The 19,902-nt window shown below is 30.4% G+C and overlaps 1 protein-coding gene and 1 long non-coding RNA gene across 2 annotated transcripts; one reads left to right on the forward strand and one right to left on the reverse strand.

Moving 5' to 3' along the window:
* Positions 1-12,938: 12,938 nt before the first annotated feature.
* Positions 12,939-14,186, forward strand: LOC105787285 (uncharacterized). The gene is made up of 3 exons (XR_001131522.2): positions 12,939-13,195; positions 13,360-13,426; positions 13,987-14,186. It is a non-coding gene; the product is annotated as an uncharacterized LOC105787285 (long non-coding RNA).
* Positions 14,187-17,968: 3,782 nt separating this feature from the next.
* LOC105785607 (non-functional NADPH-dependent codeinone reductase 2) lies at positions 17,969-19,402 on the reverse strand. Its single transcript, XM_012611719.2, has 3 exons — positions 18,989-19,402; positions 18,668-18,911; positions 17,969-18,548 (listed from the first exon to the last, which is right to left on the reverse strand). The coding sequence occupies exons 1-3, from the start codon at positions 19,360-19,362 to the stop codon at positions 18,144-18,146; spliced, it is 1,023 nt and encodes a 340-aa protein (XP_012467173.1). The 5' UTR covers positions 19,363-19,402; the 3' UTR covers positions 17,969-18,143.
* Between the last annotated feature and the right edge of the window lie 500 nt (positions 19,403-19,902).

Here is a 19,902-nt window from a genome sequence, read left to right on the forward strand (position 1 = left end):
AGGTTTTCTCTTTAGTTTCTTTGTTAATTAAACTAGTTGAAAATGAACAACTTGATGAGAACTTGATGCATTAGGTGTTGAATGACTAGTTTAGGTGGCTTGTTTATGTGTACAAGCAATGTTTCTCAAGTTACTAGGCTACTTAGTGGTAGTAGGTAGTATTTGGTGATGTATTTGACTATAAATATGTTATTTTTCTAGTTGAATGAATGAGCTGAATGAGCTATCAGCCATAAGCTCCTTTGCTACACAATTGTGAGCAAGTAAAATTTTTTTTTGCATCTAGTTTCATTGTTCTGTTCTCTCTGTTCTCTTCTTTCGCTGCTGCCCTTGTTCTAACAATTGGTGTCAGAGCCTAAGTCTTAAGGGGCCATTGATTTTATTTCCGTTTCTTGTTAAAAAGAAAGAAGCTTTCAAAGCACAAGTAAGTCATTAAAGACTGCTTGTAGAGAAGACAGCATCAGCTCAAACTTATGCGACCCCTAAACAAGCTTGAATAAGCTGAAGGAGGAGTTTCAAGGAAAGTGTGTGAGCTTTCCAAATGTGCAAGCTTAGCAAGATGTCAAAGCTGCAAGCTTAGCAAAGTGCGAGCCTGTTGAAGACATCTGTTGAAGACAATATGCAAATATGCGAGTCTGTCAAAGGTGTGAGCTCAGCAACATGTGGAAGCTCAATGCGTGTTGTATAGTTGCAAGCCTGTTGAAGATAGTAAGCAAAGTATGAGCACAATCAATTGCAAGCCAAAATGGCAGAATGAAGGCAAGCAAATTATACTCACGAACTGTTTGTACAAGAAGAAACGGGGTTGTAGTGAACAAAGGAACAAGGCAAGATGTGTTTGAAGGCAAGTTGTCAACCAAGGCTATGAAGGAGGAGAAGACTCCATCTGATGAACAAATCTTTGGCACAAAAGATTGGGATAGTCAAGTGTGTAAGTCAGATTTGTTTGAGAATGAAGCCAAGGTTGAAAATGAATTGCTTGAGCAGAGTCAGCTTGAAACAAAGCATCTAAGGACTGCCAAGTTCAAAAACTTGATGAATGACTGGTATTTGCAGCATGGAGTCCAAGGAGGAGTGTTGAAATTGGCCAACCATGCTTTGTTACATGTTTTGGTTGAAGTGCATGCAGCTTGATGACGTCTTTGCAAGACGATACTTGCTTTAACAACAAGGTTTTCTCTTTAGTTTCTTTGTTAATTAAACTAGTTGAAAATGAACAAGTTGATGACAACTTGATGCATTAGGTGTTGAATGACTAGTTTAGGTGGCTTGTTTATGTGTACAAGCAATGTTTCTCAAGTTACTAGGCTACTTAGTGGTAGTAGGTAGTATTTGGTGATGTAATTGACTATAAATATGTTGTTTTTCTAGTTGAATGAACGAGCTAAATGAGATATCATCCATAAGCTCCCTTGCTACACAATTGTGAGCAAGTAAAAATTTTTCTTGCATCTAGTTTCATTGTTCTGTTCTCTCTGTTCTCTTCTTTTGCTGCTGCCCTTGTTCCAACAGGGGTCCTTATAGGTGTTAAATCCAAAGCACTCTTTGTGGTGGTAAGCGTAAGATGGCCATGTCAAAAAATAGAACCCCCTTGCCGTTGAGTGAAGAAGTGGTGCCAATCTAACGCTTTTCCTTCAAGGTGAAGCATCATTGTTCACATTTTCGCGTGGTCTGGACTGCCTTCTACTTCAAAATATTCCTCAATTTTAGCCCACCATCCCTGAAAATATGAGCCGTCAAATCAAGGGCACTCAAGTTTGGGAACTTTTTACAATGTCTCCCAACTGCAGGTCGTAACATACTGCTCAGCTCAACCAAAGGAGAAAGGGGTAGATGCTCATTGGGTGGGAAACCAGATGGACGCCCTCCTACCATTCCCTTCCCCTTGTCAACTGCAGAAGCGGTGGGCGTGGCTTGTGTTGAGTGAACTAAATACTGCTCAAACAGTCCCTTCATCTCCAATCTAAAATCATCCCTAAAGTCCTTCATCCTAGCATCGAGCTTGCTGTTTCACTGAGTAACCTCCAGCTGGAGCTTAACCAACTCCTATTGAATTTGAGTTGCATCTTTCTGAGATCTTGTGGTGACACCCTCGCCGGCCATGGAGGACGTCTGAGCTCTGATATCTTTGATACGAGCTAAACAACAACACACAGAAAAGAGAATACGAGAGAAATTTAGAGAGGAAGAAAAACCTGATTCATTTACTGCTTACTTCTCTCCTCAACAAAAAAAACAGAAACAAGGAAAAGAAAATGACACCGTTGTACATTGTTTTTCTAAAAAATCAAAACACGCCGTTTTATTTAAGTTGAAACACAATAAAGAGCAGCATTTTGACAACTGCTTTTAACACCCATATCAAGCACAGATATATAAATATATATTAACAATATAAAAGCCTAATCCTAGCTAAACTTTTTAATCTAAAACATTATCCTAACGAAATATTAATGAAAATGCTAAAAAAACTAAAATATTATTTTAATGAAAATTAAAAGTAAAACTTTTACAAACAAATCCCAAAATAAAAGTTCTTAAAATACATCTTGTCCATTAACTTTATTCTTTGGCTCAAAACTTTTACGATAATCTACATTTTTTTGCTCTTTTTTACTTTCCGACCTTAAATTTGCTCCTAATAAAAATAAAAAATAAATCCAAAGTTACCTGTATCTCATTCAAGAATTTATCACAATAAACATATAAATTGGACCTATTATCACTTGTATTTGGGTTTGATAAAAAGGTATAAAAGGGTTATGCTTTCTAAAGAAGTTCATTTTTAGCTTTTCGAAACTGATGTGCTTTTGTTTGAATTTATTTCGATTCTTAAGACTAAATCAACAATTTAATGAATTTCTAAAAGCTAAATTGGAATTTAGAATTTGTTAAATAAGCTGGATTAAAATGATTAAATTTTCGTTTTCCAAATCTAAAGCCAAACCAACTTGGGATTAATTCGATTTGTATTAACTTTTAAAATCTGTTTTAGGTCCATAACGCCTAATCTAACCCATTGAAAGCCCATGTTTGGCCCGTTGGGAGCCCATTTTAGTTTTTGGTTTGGATTATGCTATTAAGCTAACTTTAAAATTCTAAGTCCATCTATACAACTTTAAAAAGTCGGGTTTTATCAGAATTTTTAATTTGGAGTACATTTTTAAACTTGCAACCCAACATCTTTTTTTAAAATAGAATCAATCCTATTTTCATTCAGAGCCCAATTTTAAGCCCTTTTACTTTCGGCCCGAAGGCCGGTCTGCATTACACTTGCAGCTTGGGTTTTGTACCCTAGTATTGGATTTATTTTGACTAGATGTGACTCCTTAGGGGCTTTGGATTTTTAATTTAGATTTTTAGGGGTTTTTATATTATGTTAGATTTTAGGATTTTTAACAGTAAGATTTAAATTAGATTTTTCCCAGATTTCAAATGTTAGGTTACTTTTAAATTTCATTTTTAAATTAAATCTTTGATTTTTAAATTTAAGTTTTAATTAGATTTTTATTTTAAAATTTAATTCTTATGTTCCAATTAGATTTTAGATTTAGACTTCAAGTTTATTGATTAGATCATAAGTTTAAATTTTTAATTTTAATTGGATTTTAGGATTTTTATGTTAAGTACAAATTTATAATTTTATTTAAGATTTTAAAATTAGGGTTTTAAATTAGAATATTAGAATTTTTACATTAGTTTAATTTTAGGGTTTTATTCAAAATTTCTTTTAAACCAGGATTTAAATTGAATTTAGGATTTTTATATTTAGTTAGATTTCAAGATTTTGTTTGAGTTTGTAAATCTGGCCTTTAATTTAGATTGTAAATATTTTCAGTTTTAGGTTAGTTGTGGAGTTATAGTTTCATCCCTTTTAGTTAAGAAACCTTGGTTACCAAATCTTGTAGGACTGTCTTCGGACAAACATTATTGTAGGGGTATTATAACTTTTCTTACACGTAATTGTATTCTTGAATTTAGAATTTGGTGACGAGATTGAGTCTTAGATTGTACGTGTGATGGCTCGATTTTCAGTGGTAATGGAAAATGCAGTTTTGAAAGCTCATTTCCATAAACTAAATCCGTAAATATAATGTAGGAATATTTATGAAGTTAATAGGAAAATATGTTAAAGAATAGTAAAATAATTTTGTCAATAAAATAGTTAATTAAAACTCAGGGATTAAATTGTAAAAGTCTAATTGTTATTAAATTTTAATTAAGAAAAAATATTGAAGTCCTAGATTGCAATTAATCAAAGGGATAAAATAGTTATTTAACCATTTTGAGATATAGGACAGTGAGATGATGATGATGGTGTTTACCACTAAGTCTAATTTATGATAATTAAAGTAAAACAAAAATTAAATTAATTAATTAAGGTTAAACATGACATAAATGCTAAATGAAGTGCAAAACGATGGAAAGCCATCATTATCTTTCTCATTCACCGCCCATGGAAGAAGAAATAACCCAAGGTTGAGCTTGGACATTCAACCATTCAATTAGGTGAGAAACTCAACTCATTTTCTTGTAATTTTATAGATTTATGATCATGGAAGCTTGATTTAGCTAGCTCGTGTATCAATTTGATATATATTTTAAATTTTAGTGAGTTGTCATTGTTAATAAATTGATGAAATAGGCTTGGAATGGATAGATATTGAGCTTAGATTATGAAAAGGACTAAATTGTAAAGTTAGTTAATCTTGTTTGTTAGCTTTGTAACATTAGGGTCCAAATTGAATAAATGTAAAATCTGTCATGAAATTATGCTAAAAATAGAAAGCATAAGGTCCCTAATGAAAGAATATGAAATCAAATTCTAATCCAAAGCTAGAAATAAAAAATGCTTATCCCGAGTTTAAGGACTAAATTGAATAAAATGTAAAATATGTGTGAAATTGAAAAAATATTATTTAGGATCATGCGTCTTATGGCATTGTTGTTGTGATCCATTTAATTGCTATTTTGTGATAATATCTTATATTGATTTGGTATATAAATATATTGTATAGACCAAGAATTGGAAGTGAAGCTAATAGAGAAAAAGCAAAAATCAAGGAATAGGTCTTGAAAATGCTACTTGTTTTGTGTTTTGAAAAGGTAAGTTCTTATGGAACTTACTATCCTTCATTTTTTTAATAGGTTTGCTTGTGTTGTTTCCATTTTTATCTATGTTTGAAAATAATTTGAAATGTTGGTGGAAATTGGCATGCATGGCTAGTAAATGAGATTGAATAGAAATGTAACTCTCTAAACTCGACCTAAACGTTATGGTTGAATCTTGAAGATCACATTGACCACGTTGAAGGCACAGAAAATCGTTTAATTATTTTCTCTTGATAATCGTCATCATTTTTTAAAACGTCACTCTGGTTTGCTGAAGAAAAGTTGGGTATTGTCTACAAATTCCTTTTTGAAAAGAATTTCTTGAAACTGTTTATCTTTAGAAAACTCGAGTAACAAAGGTTTACAAAAAACATCATTTTTTAAGAAAATGTTGCAGTGGAAAAATAATATAGCTAAATCTTACTCGTTGTTTCAACAACTTCCCACAATGAACCGATTAGGGAGGAGGATTCTCAACTAGACAGAAAATAACAATATATATAAAAAGAATTACAAATAGGATGTCATTAAATCCCCTTTAAGATCAAAATATTAATGTTTAATGTTTAGAAAATTCGATTACGAATAGAGAGAAAAGATGAAGAACGAAGGATTTTGGTGGTGGTTAACGGTAGCAACATGGTAGCAGTGTGACGGAGACGACGGTGATGGTAGTGAGGTGGTGAGGTGGTGAGGTGGTGGTTTGGTGGCTTCTAGAGTGGTGGAGAAATGAGGAGAAGAGGTTGTATAGGTAGTGAAAAAAAAAAGAGAGAGATAAAATGGAGGAACAAGAAGGAGGGGTGACAAAGGAAAAAGAGGAGAGCAAATATGAGAAAAAAATAAAAATGAATTGAGTGCCTAGGTTCAATGGCTGACACCGGCTAGACAAAGAGTGAGAAAGTCAAGTTTGGGGACAAGGGGAGTAAAAGGTAGATCATGGAGGGAATAAATGAGTGAAAATGGGAGGAAAAAGGTATGTTGACCAAATCAAAAAGAAAAGAAATCCCCTCTATTTGGCAACTATAGGGCCACTTAATTTCTTTTGACATGAACTAAAGAATTTAAATAAATAAAATGTAGGGTGTGACACAAATGAAATTATATAATTGTTTGATGTAATATATATTGATTGTAACTAGAAGATTGACAAATATCTTAAATTGTATCATGCACTATATGTGTAATTATTGTTCAGATTCAACCGATGGAACTCGAAAATTGATAGGTAATTATATAAGTTATGAATATACAAATATGATTGATTGATGTCCATGTAAACTTAGTAAAAGGCTAGGATACAAGTGTCAGGTGACCTATCATCAATTGTAGTGGTAGTTTAAGTACATTTTAGCACTTAACGAGCTTGTTTTCTTAGCATTTTATAATTAATTATTGCATTTTTAGTATTAGTATGTTAGGAACTAAATATTAATAAAATAAGCTTTTTATGAATTTTCTGTCGTTTCAATGACTCGTAAGGCTAACTTAGGCCCCGAGAGTGACTAATAGGCTAATTGAGTATGTAGGGTGCCAATTTAGGTCGAAAAATACAAGGGACGATGATGGGGCTACGAGATAAGGGAGCCCGACAGAGCAACGATGATACCAAGGCTAGAAAAGAACTCCACATCGTGACGAGGAGTTTTCCTGCGTCATGACAATACGATGATTTTGGGAAGAAATTCACAGCGGTAATATCGTGACTAGGAGTTTTCCCACGTCACAACGACGCAACAAATGTAGGCCAAAATGAGCTCAATCCTTGGACAACAATATTAGGATTATTTACTGATTAGACCCTAGAAATTTAAGAGTACATTTTATTAATTAGTATCTAAATGTATCTAGGGTTGTGCCGACACCAAGTAACCCATAGCTTATGTAAGTAACCATAGGATCACCAGAATTGGTATGCCGACTTAGACAAACAATTTTTATCATTCATTTTTCTTTGTATTTTATTTTTATGTTCACTTAGTCGGAACTGTTCTATTTTGATGTGAAGAAAATTGCGAGCAAACTTTTTTCCGGAACCGCGCTTTAATTATTTATCAATAAGCAATTTCCTTATCTCTTTCTTTTAGTCTTTTATTTATATTTCGTTAGCTTGGTCAACTAATGCTTGTATGAATATTAGATTAAATTATGTGCTTTAGTTATATCTTACATGATTCGGTTATGGAATTGATTAATTAATTGAGTTAGTATTTATCTCAAGTTGAGTGTTTATTCAAGAGCGCTTAGTATATTAGGGAGTAACGCCCCTAGTAGAATATCGAGACAGGTGAGACTGGGATGGTGAATTTGGTGGTAATCCTTAGTGAAGATGAGATCGAGAAGATATTCATAACTAAGGGTGGTAAACAACTTAATTGAGGATAATTAATGACTTAATTAGATAATTAGGGATTTAATCAATCATAGGCTAGGAGCTCACATTGCTAACACTAGAAATAGAAAATTCCATTAGTTTAATTTAGGATAATTAATTTAATTAGTTTAATTAATATTTTAATTTGAATTCACACTACTAATTCGTGACTTAATTAGATTAGTAATTATTTTTTTAATTAATTTAATTATAAATTTCTCCAATCTACAGTCCATTTGGTACGATCCTCAGAATACTTCTCTGTGTTTCGATATAACACTAAACTATATTACAATTTGACTTGTTCACTTGTAGATATCCACCTAATTTTTATTTATTTATTTGCATGATTTTAACTCTAAATGTTTGCACATTTGGAGGCGGTTATGTTGTTGGCACCGTTGTTGAGGATTGCAATGTGAAATTTTTATTAGATTGATTACTGTAAAATAATATTAGTCGAAAGAGGAATGAGCTAGATAGTGTTCTAACTTTTAATTATTTTTTTAATGTGCATAATTTTTTTTACCTTGTTGATTATCAAATCTAATCATGGATGAAGGTGATTACATATGGTATAATGATGAAAGGAATTCTTGGGAAGATGAAAGGAACTATGTAACGGGTTGGTCAAATGGAGCTTCGACGAGCCAATAGAGTCAAGACGAAGTATACGATGAGGGATTATACAATGTTTATATACATGTTTAGATACATTATCTTGCTTATATGGTTCCGATTCGGTCTCCTGTACAAAACATGCTCGAGTATTTTGTTTTCTTTGTATGTTTATTTTTCGTTTATTTTTGTTTTGCTTGCTTGAGGACAAGTAAGGACTTAAGTGTGAGAGTATTTGACCTGCCGCCAATTGTAGTGGTAGTTGAAGTACATTTCGGCACTTAACAGGCTTGTTTTCTTGGCATTTTATAATTAATTGTTGCATTTATAGTATTAATATGTTAGGAACTAAATATTAATAAAATAATCATTTTATGCTTTTTTTATCATTTCAATGACTCGTAAGGTCGACTTGGGCCTCAGGAGTGACTAATGTGCTAATTGAGTATGTAGGGTGCCAATTCAGGTTCAAGAATACAAGGGACGATGATCGGACCGCAAGAGAAGGTTGCCTGACAAAGCAATGATGCTACCAAGGCTGGAAAAGCACTCAACATCATGACGAAGAGCTTTCTCTCCTCAAGACGACGCAATAATCTTGGGAGGAAATTCACAGCAACGACACCGTGATGAGGAGTTTTCCCACATTACGACGATACAACGAAGGCAGGCCAAAATGACTTGAATCCTTGGATGACAATCTTGGGATTATTTTATAATTAGACCCTAGGCATTTAAGAGTATATTGTATTAATTGGTATCTAAATGTATCTAGGGTTGTGTGCGCACCAAGCCTATATAAGTAATCTTAGGGTTACCAGAATTGGTGTTCAGACTTAGACATATAGTTTTATCATTCAATTTTCTTTGTATTTTATTTTTATGTTCGCTTAGTTGGAACTTTTCTATTCCAATGTGAAGACAATTACGAGCTGAGATTGTTTTGGAACCGCGCTTCAATTATTTATCAATGAACAATTTTATTATCTCTTTCTTTTATTCTTTTATTTATATTTCATTAGCCTGATCAACTAATACTTGTATGAATGTTAGAGTAAATTATGTGTTTTATTTATATCTTACATGATTCGGTTATAAAACTGACTTATTAATTGAGTTAGTATTTATCTCAAATTGAGTGTTTATTCAAGAGTGCTTAGTATATTAGGGAGTGATGCCCTTAGTAAAATATCAAGATAGGTGAGACCGAGAGGGTATCTTGTTGAGTATAACTTATGTCAAGCGGTGAGACTAAGAGGGTATCTATATGCTTAGAAAGAGACCGAGAGGGTGAGTTAGGTGGTAATCCTTCATGAAGATGAGACCGAGAGAGTATTCATAGCTAAGGGTGGTAAACAACTTAGTTGAGGATAATTAATGACTTCATTAGATAATTAGGGATTTAATCGATCATAGGTTGGGAGCTCGCATTGTTAACATTAGGAATAGGAAATTCTATTAGGTTTTTGGTTGGGCTTACTCTGTTAAAATGTCGTAAACTGTAATACCCTCAACTTGTCTCCGTTACCGGATTAGAGTTACGGGTGTTACTGAGCAATACAGAAAACTTCACATAATTCCAGAACAATTATGCAAATAATTTAAAAACATACAATAACTAGTTCTATTAATAACACAATCACTCTAATATCTAAAACATCAATCACATGTAAATTAATATATATAATTTTAATTTCATAACTCTATGAAGGTCTAATTGTAAACTTCAAACATATGATAGGATTGAGTCTCAAAAACATTAAGTTTTGAAGCTAAAATGAAAATTTTGCAGTTGGTATCGAACCCAATTGGTACCTTACAGAAAAATTGATACCAAAACTCAATTTTGTTTTTCTTTGTAAAACAATGGTATCAATAATTAGTTGATGGTATCGATATTTTATGAATAAGTATCGATACTCAATTGAAAATCGATACCATTTTGGCATTATGTTTTGTGTGAATACTGTACATTCGGTTAAGTATCAATACCAAATGCCAAAGTATCGATACTTATCTCAATAATGGTAAAAATCTTATCTTAGCAAATTCAATTCATACCAAGAAATTACCTAACCACAAAAGACAATAATTTCATCCATTCAAACATCTAAATAACAAACCAATGTGCCATTCAAAGGCACCACATTTCAAACATTTAACCTAAAATCAATTTAACATCACATGTTCATTCATTTCCTTCCTAAATTCAAAAAGGCCATGCACAAACATTTTATAAATGCACATCACATATATATATACCATTAACAAAAGCATTAAGGCACACCAAGGCTTGACACTATCAACTACAAACCAAATAGACATTCCACCCTATACACGCCACTTATAACTATTTCAACATGTTCAAAAGCTACCAAATTAATTCGATGGATAGTGTGATCGTACCCCGACGAAGTTTCCAACCGTTCGAGCTTTCCGATGATCTACAAAATAAAAAAAACAACTATATAAGCAACTAATGCTTAGTAAGCTTATATAAAAGGAGTTAAACTCACCAGTTCTAATAATTTAATCAACTATGAGTAATTCCATTTAGCCACAGATCATATTTCCCTTCTTCTATACACAAAACCTCACAAGGTTAGTAGGTGAAGCAATACGCATATAATTATAACTCATTCAAGGCATATAACATATCAAGCATTTCAAATTCACCATTCATCTATCATATGAATTCCGCATACCTTCATTTTTCTTTTAGCTATGCTTATCATATGTTTCATATCCTTACTTTAAAACATAGATAATTTCATATGGTTATATACTTTCATAGCCTGATGAACTAGGAACTTAACTCGAATATTCGGGTAACTACACCACACTAAAGGCATCATAGATGCATAACAGGGGCACCAAAGTGCAGACATGGGCATGAATGTGCAAGCAGGGGCACCGTAGTGTGAACAGGGACACCGAAGTGTATACAAGGGCACCGAAATGCAAATCCCGTACAAGCGAGCATACTAACCCTATTGGCATGCCAATCGTATCCTAGCGATTACTATATTCAACCAGGCATTTTATGTAATCCATTATCTTTATACTTATTTATCAATCAAAGGCACTTCATTGCTTCCGTACACATAATATGAATTCAAAATATATTCATACTGTAAATGTGCCATCACAAGTCCAGCAACAATATGTATTTATACAATTTACTAGCAACAATTTACAATTTACCAAAAACAATAACTTATTTTCAAGAAACTTACAATTTACTCAACAAAAACTATGAACTCACTTTAATCATAGTAACATTTAAATACACAATCTATAATTCATAATCACCAAATAGATTAGTAATAGTTCACATTTCCTTTAATTTGATTAATTCCTCTATTTGATCCATAATAATAATTTATCACATCTTTATCAAGTAATTTAACATAACATAAATAACTATTTGCATTCATTCAAAAATAGAAAATAATAATTTCCTCCTTATATAAACTTACCTCAACAAATATAATTGTAACAACGAAGTCGATGACTAATCCAACACTTAACTTTTCTCAAATTTGATCCTTTTGGTTTGTTTTGTGATCTAAATAATAATGTTTCACTCAATTAGACCATTCAATAACTTAAAAATAATTAATTTAACTTATAACTCTTATTATTAGGAAATTTACAAAATTACCCTTATTATTTTAGCTTTTATGCAATTTAGTCCCTAAACCCAAAACTTGAAATTTCACCACAATTAATAAAATTTCATGTTAACCAATTTTCTTAAGGTTCAATATCAGCCCAATTTTTCCTCATTTTGCACAATTTACCTTACACTTTACTATTTCAATAATTTAATCCTGAACATTAAAATTATCAAAATCACTTAACAAAACTTGTTTATTTAAGAACCAAGCTTAACAGTCTATCATAAAACTTCAAAAACATATTAAATTCATCCACAATACAATTTATAACATTTAACAATTTTACAATGTGACCCCCAAGTTAGCTAGATTAAGCTAATACAAGCTCAAAAACATAAAAATTATTAAAAATGGGGTAAAAATTACTCACCATGCATGAAATATTAGTTTTGGTCGAAAGCTCTCTTCACCAACAATGGTGTTCTGGCTAACACCTCTCCAAATGAAAGAGATGACACCTTTTTCTACTTTATTTTAAGCTTAATTTATTAATTACCATTTTACCTTTTAATTTTAAACCAAATTTCATCAAATGCCCAGCCATGATCATCCACTATTCTTAAAATAGGTAAAATTACTACTTAAGTCCCTTATTTCATGCTTTTAAATCCATTTAATACAATTAAGACTATAGTGATTAAATTTTATATCTATTACAATTTATTCCTTTTTCCTTAATTAATTATTTAAACATTAAAATTTCTTAACCAAATTTTAATATAACCCTAATGACACTCGTAAAAATTTTACAAAATATCTACGAGCTCAGTTTATTGAAACGAGGTCTCAATACCTCATTTTCTAAACCTACTTGACTTTAAGGATTTATCACTTGAACCTAATTATTTGATCAAATAACATAAATTATCAAATCAAAATTTATTAAAACACTATATTGAACTTGTAAATATTAAATAGTAATATTTACAGATTCGTTCATCGAATTTGTGGCTCTGAAACCTCTGTTTCTAACACCACTGAAAAATAGATTGTTACATAAACTGTATCGATACTTATGCAATTATCGATACCCTTCTAATAGTATTGATACCATTGTATATTATTGTGAAGTAAACCCTAGTGTGTCAAAAACCCTAGGTATTTAAACCTAGTTTTTTTTTACCAGCCCCCTCCTTTCAATTTTTTTGTTTCAATTGTTGCCCTAAGCTTGTTTTGCTCTCTAATTTTCCCTTGTCGTTTTCTCCTCCCTTTTCCTTCTCCCTCTTTTCTTTTCTTAGCCTTCTTCCTCTTGTTTCTACACTGCCACCTCATCCACTATCCTTGTTGCCGTCGCACCTTGCACTCATTGAGCTGTCGATTTCTTTCCCTTATCGAATCACTCTCTATTCGTTCAGATTTCGTTAGTGAATAGAACTGTCAACAATGGCTTCCCATATCCAATTTCGATATGTTGGTAAGTGGAAATCCTCTGCTCCATAAGTGAGATTGGTTTTGAGTTTACAAAGTATGTGTACGATCTGCTCCACTCCCATACTAATTAATTGGTTATCTTCAATCTCGAAATCTAGCTAGTACTGATTCTAATGTTATTTATTTTCATGTGTTTTCTGTTCAAAGGATCGAATCTTGACGTGAACGAATTAGATCTGAGTTGAAGAGGTACCGTACGACGTAAGAAGTAAAGGTGTGTGTCCTAACTGTGTGTGTCATGTGCGTGAATGGGCTTTGGTCGAATACATAGTGTTATTAAGCATGTTATTTACTATTTTTTTAATGATTACTAAACAAGTTTGATCTGTGAATCTGAATTCGCTTAAAACGTCAAATCTAAAAAGGGGTATAATCTCTGTTAAATCATTGATAAACCGTGAGTGTTGATTGGATGTAAATTTACTGTGCTGCCAATTTATGAAACTGTGATGTTGTGTGAAATTGTGATATTGTTTCTGTGATGATACTGTATATTTTACTAACGCATGCTCCACTGTTACTATTTACCAATTAAACTGTTACTATTTTCATGTTGATAACATGATGTTACTATCACTGTATGTTGTACTGATCATTAATAGCATGTCATTGATACATGAGATTGGGTTTTTAAAGGAGGAAGTGCATGCCTTTAATGTCGGATCAGTTTACTAATCAAATTATTGTTTTACTGGCGGTTTATTCGCAACATACTGATATATTGGCTGTTCGTTTGCATATTTATTGGCTGTTCATCTATAAAATATTGTTTAGTGTGTAGGGTTGGACAAGTTCTAGGGAACTCTTACTGTGGAGTGTAGCAGATCGTCGGGTAGGAAAACTACACTGTTATACATGCATCCTATGTTTTTACTAAGTTCACTATGGGATTGATAATCTGATATGTGCTATATATTGCATACACGTATGTTGTTATTTAGTGTTTTATATATTTACTGCTTATGTTAAAACCACACTAAGTTTCATATCTCACTCTTTAGTTTTTCCTAAATTTTTAGATAACTCGTGAGGTTAGGGTTCGGACTCAACACTCAAAGCACTATCGTTATATTTATCCTTAAAACTCATTTCTAAACTGTTTTATAAGTTCTCTTGGGTTTTGCAATGTTTTACGGGCTATGGCATGGACTTTGATATTTTTTAGGTTTTTTTTTTGGATTTTGCATTGTTAATTTGACAATAAATCTGGTTATAAACTTAAAATCTGTTAAACCATTTTAGAGTAATTATAAATGGGATTTTTCTAACAACTTTTAAACTAAAATAAATTAACGTTTTTCCTTAAACAGGTTAAATGGATACAATATTGTGAAACTAATTTGAAAATACTTTTAAAAAAACAAGTTTTTCCTGCCCTGATGAAAAGTATAGATACAAAGGCATCTAGTATAAATTCTTGATCATTTAAATCGATTTTCAAAGCAACAAAATGCCAAATTGGTATAAGTATCGATACCGATTGGTCACGTTTTATATATTATAAAATTGGTAGAATGCTCAAATCGTATCGATACTTAAATAAGTATCAATACTTTTCTATTTTGTATCGATACCCTTCGTGGAGATTTGAAACTCAACAATTTGAACCTATTTCATGTTTGAGTTACTATTTTTGTTTCTCTAAGTGATCGTTTTAAATAAATTGAACTAAAAGTAAGACTTGTATAATCTGAATTCTTTATGAAATGGTTTTTCTTACTGTTTTTTGCTATTTGAATATTGTACTGGGCTATATTGGTGTTTAGTGTGACTTCCATGATTTAACCATAACGTTAGGGTTGTGTTGGGGAGGTTACATAAATCGTAGAATATTGAACAATGAAGAATAAAAATAGTAATAAATAATTTTATTATACATGTGGCAAATATTGTGCATATATTAATATATATAAAACATAAAATAAAAATTGACAATAAAAAGTAATTGTAAATTATATAATTACAATTGTAAACTTTTATATAGCTTATTAGCTAAGTAAGAAATTATATATTTGTATAAATATCATAATTTTATAATACATCATTTAAAATATATGTTTATATTGAAATTTATAATTTAAAAGATTAACTTACAATCAGTAATTTTATGTTCTTAAAATTATTCCACCAAATTAGTTAATATTATAATGTCATTATTTTAAATAAAAATTAAAATAGAGAACGATCAAATGTTTCTTTTTTCAATATTCTGCTTTAAATTTTTATTAAATTTATTTATGTTTAGAAATTAAAATTAAAACTAATATTGATATAATATAATAACAAATATTTTAATTATATTTTAAAAATAATAATAAATATAGTATATTATGATTTGACTTAATGACATTTAAAAAAGCAATAATGATTTTGCAAAAAAAAAAGCTACAATGATAAACTTAGCCCTCAATGTTTACATTTTTTGTCAATTTGGTGTTTATTCTTTTTTTTTAAACTAAATTTGACCATTAACCTTTCAAAAAGTGTCAAATTGATTTTCTTTAATGAAAATATGAGTAAAACATTAAATTTTTAATGAAGTTGGTGTAATGATCCGTGTGACAGTCCACATGCATTTCATGTTGACACGACACTATTTTTCATGTCAACAAATAATTTAAAATCATAAAAATAAAAAAATAAAAGCAATTATAAAAATTTCATAAAATTAAAATATTTAATATGAAATACACGTGAATTTCCATGTAAACTATTATATTTAAAATTTTAACATTTTAGTCAATATTTCTATTAAAAAATCCAATCTACTCTTTTTCAAAAAGTTGATGATTAAATTGGACTTTTTTAAAGATTGAGGCCAAATTTAATTAAAAAGAACAAAATTAACAAAAAAAAAGTAAAGTTAAAGGCTAAATTTGACATTATTCCTTAAAAATCTAAAAGGAAAAAATAAGATAACGAATGACTAGATCGTTATTTTCTGTTAATATTATTGTTTACTACATAACTATATTTACATTTGAATGAGATTTAATTTAATTTAATTATTATTTTTATATATTTTATATTTTAATTCAACATTAAATTTTTATTTAAATTTTCTCTTTATTAATATTTGTATGTAAATTATTAAATCAATTTATTATATTAAAATATAAGCATATTCACATACGTGACGCTGAAACTTGCACTAATCAAGCTCTAATGATAATATTTATATTTTATTTTAAATACTTTATATATTATATTATATTATAGTATAGTATAGTATACATAACCCATGCATAAATAGAAAAGAAATTTTAAGATTTTAACTTTTGAATTCTTTATGTTTTCCATGCATAAATAGAAAAGAAATTTTAAGATTTTAACTTTTGAATTCTTTATGTTTTCCATTGTGACTTTCTGACATTGGTTCTGTTTTTTCACTGAAAATTACTTTTGAAAAATAATTTTAGAAAATAATTTATTTTATGAAAAATTAATATTTTTGGTGTTCGGATGAATTAGTATAAAATATTTTTATTGTTTGATGTTTTTTGAAAATATTTCACAAAAACTATTTTAATGAAACAAATATACATTTGATATTTTTTATTTTTTTATTGTTTAATTGAGTTTAATATATATATAAATTTATATTTTATATTATTCTTTGTAAAACAAACACGACATAGATATATTTGCTTTAAAATATTATAGTGCAATTTTCTTTTAACAATCGAAATTTATTTTATAATAAGAAAATATTTTGTATTAATCAATGTCATATATGAACTTAATAATAAATAATGTTGAATTAAAACTTAATTTAAATTACATATATTACATATATGAGAGTACATATTCACATATTAGAGTTGTAAGGGATAAATGAAACTAAACATTATTTAAAAAAATACTCATATTTATATAATTAAAATATTCATATTTTTATACTAGATTAAAATATGTCATAAGTCCTTGTACTCTTCAAAATTTGAAATTTAGTCCATGTGCTTTTATTTTTGGTTTAGTCCTACCTTTTAGATATCAAAATTGAGTTCAACTATTAGCATTATTAAAATACTTTGTAAATTCATGTTCATTATAATGTCATTTTTTAATTACATAAATACCGAGTATTTTTATTTAAAATGTGACATCAAAAAATTGACAAAAAATAACAATGTTAACAATGGGACTTAATTTTCAATTCTAAAAAGTAAATGACTAAATTATTGAAAATAAAAGTACAAGGACTAAATCTCAAATTTGTGAAGAGTACATAGACTTATAGCACATTTTAACTTTTATACTACAAAACATTTACTATTAATATATTTATAATTTTAATAGATATTTATTATTTAAAATATTAATATTGAATATTTTTTCAATAATATATGATGAATATTATTTAAAATTATTATTTTAAAATTTATTATTAAAATAAAATTGAAATATTAAATAATATTAATAATTTATTATATGATTAGATATAGATAATTAAATAAGTATGTTTGATAATATTGACAATTATAATATTTTATATTAATATTTTATTAATTTTACATATTTTAAACATAAAAATAAAAATTATTATTAATATAATAATATTAAGCTTTACTTAAATTAATTTTTATATAAAAATAAAATCACTGGAGTATTTATTTCTAGAAAATAAGTTATGTTTTTTCAAAAGGTAAATATGGGAAAAAATTCCAAAAATTATTTTCAGTACTTTCCGGTGATTTTCTAATACTTGCAACATGTTACTCCACAAGAAAGGACAAACAGAAAAATAGGATGACTCTTGACTCAATAAGCTCCACAATCACATTTTATTGTCCCCATAGTTCTCGTCTGCTAAATGCTGGTTCCAACACAATAAAATGATGGTCCCATATATACACAATACCACCAAACTATAAAGATCTGCATATGGGTCCATTTGGTTTATTTGTAATAAATCCAGTAGATAATGAAAATCAAATCTCTCCATCCCAAAGCTCTTCAAGAGACTTGTAAGGACCATCATCTGATACAAATTCCCCAGCTGGAAACCCTTTGAACTGTGGAAGTTGGCTTATCTTGCGAGACTCCTCAGCACTGAGCTTCCAATCAAAGATATCAAGGTTTTGTTTCATCCTTTCCTTGTTGAAGCTCTTCACAAGCACACATACTCCTTGTTCATATGCCCATCTCAAACAAACCTGAGCAAGCGATTTTCCCTTGGCTTGGGCAATTTCCTTGAGTAGCTCACATTCCATCACCCGATTTGTTCCCCACAGCGTTCCTTTTGCCCCCAAAGGAGAGTAAGACTCGATAAGTATGCCCTTCTCATCGCAAAACTTCCTCAGTTTCTTTTGCTGCCACATTGGGTTCATCTCCACCTTTCACCCCATACATCAATTCATACGAATCCATCATTAGTTACTTTACTATTAATTTTAATTGAAAAACATTAAGCAGATGATACAAAACATTAGGTAGAAATTAAAGTGGTCCTCACTTGGTTCACTGCAGGTGGGATTTTGGCAGTGGAAAGGATAGTTTCGAGTTTCTTGCAGGAGAAATTGCTTACTCCTATAGATTTTGTTAGGCCAAGAGCTTGACACTCCTCCATTGCTTCCCACACAGATTTTAGATCAATAGGAACAAGGTCCTTCTTCTTAACAGGCAACTCATATTCCCCAGGCTTCACGCTCACTGGCCAGTGAATCAGATACAGATCAAGATATTCCAACTTCAAATTTCTATACAAATCAAGAAACAATAAGTAAACCAATAAAAAGCACATAGTGAAAACATCAAGGGAACAAAGGGATAATACTTGAGTGTTTTTTTGAGTGCTGGGAGAACACAATCATGGTGTGCATCGCTACACCAGAGCTTGGAAGTGATAAAGAGTTCGTCTCTGGATTTGATTAACCGTAGACGAAGAGCATCTGATATTGCTTCACCTAAAGGCTGTTCAGTTTGGTAAAGAGCAGCCGTATCGAAGTGACGGTACCCTACTTCGATAGCTTCGAGAATGGTTTGTTTCATGGTATCAATGGAAGCACCGAAAGGGTATTCGGCTGTGCCAAAACCTAGAAGGGGAATAGCTTTGTCATTGGTTGAATGAAGAGGGAAAGTTGGGACGCTTTGATATGAAGTGGCAGACAACTGTGAACTGCTTTCTTGCATTTTGGTTCTAGCATCCATGTTCACTGTATCTGTCAATAGTATCCTTCACCGAATCACCATGCCATCTCATATATATTACAAATTTTTGAGTCATTGGTCTTTTTTAATTATTACTTTGATGGACGTCTTTTTCTATTTAGAAAAAGAATTCTATCTAAATAATAAATAAATTCAAGTGGGTGTTCATTATTAGAAAAAGAATTCTATCTAAATAATAAATAAATTGAAGTGGGTGTTCATTGTTAGAAAAAGAATTCTATCTAAATAATAAATAAATACAATCCCCCCCGCGGAATAAGTGGGTGTTCATTATTGACCAACACCCCATTCTTTGAAAATCGAATGAAGTGGGTGTTTATTCCCCCGCCGCGGAATAAGTGGGTGCTCATTATTGACCAACACCCCGTTCTTTGAAAATCGAAAGAAGAAGAAGAATATTTTCAACCTTGATATAATCTCGTGTAAAGACAATGATCAAATTTGTTGGTGTTAATGAGATTTGAGATTGTCTTGTCGCTTGAGATTCAAAAATGTATTTTTAATGTTGATGGAGTCTTA

The sequence above is a fragment of the Gossypium raimondii genome, chromosome 1, assembly GCF_025698545.1.
Source record: "Gossypium raimondii isolate GPD5lz chromosome 1, ASM2569854v1, whole genome shotgun sequence".
Taxonomy (NCBI): Eukaryota; Viridiplantae; Streptophyta; class Magnoliopsida; order Malvales; family Malvaceae; genus Gossypium; species Gossypium raimondii.

Bases quoted from the DNA above. Each gene is read 5' to 3' on its own strand.
- LOC105785607 (XM_012611719.2), bottom strand. From the start codon at position 19,362: ATGGATGCTAGAACCAAAATGCAAGAAAGCAGTTCACAGTTGTCTGCC. The intron at 18,912-18,988 runs GTATTATCCCTT...TGATTTGTATAG, and splicing joins GCACTCAAAAAAACACTCAA to AAATTTGAAGTTGGAATATC. The intron at 18,549-18,667 runs GTGAGGACCACT...ATGGGGTGAAAG, and splicing joins TCCCACCTGCAGTGAACCAA to GTGGAGATGAACCCAATGTG.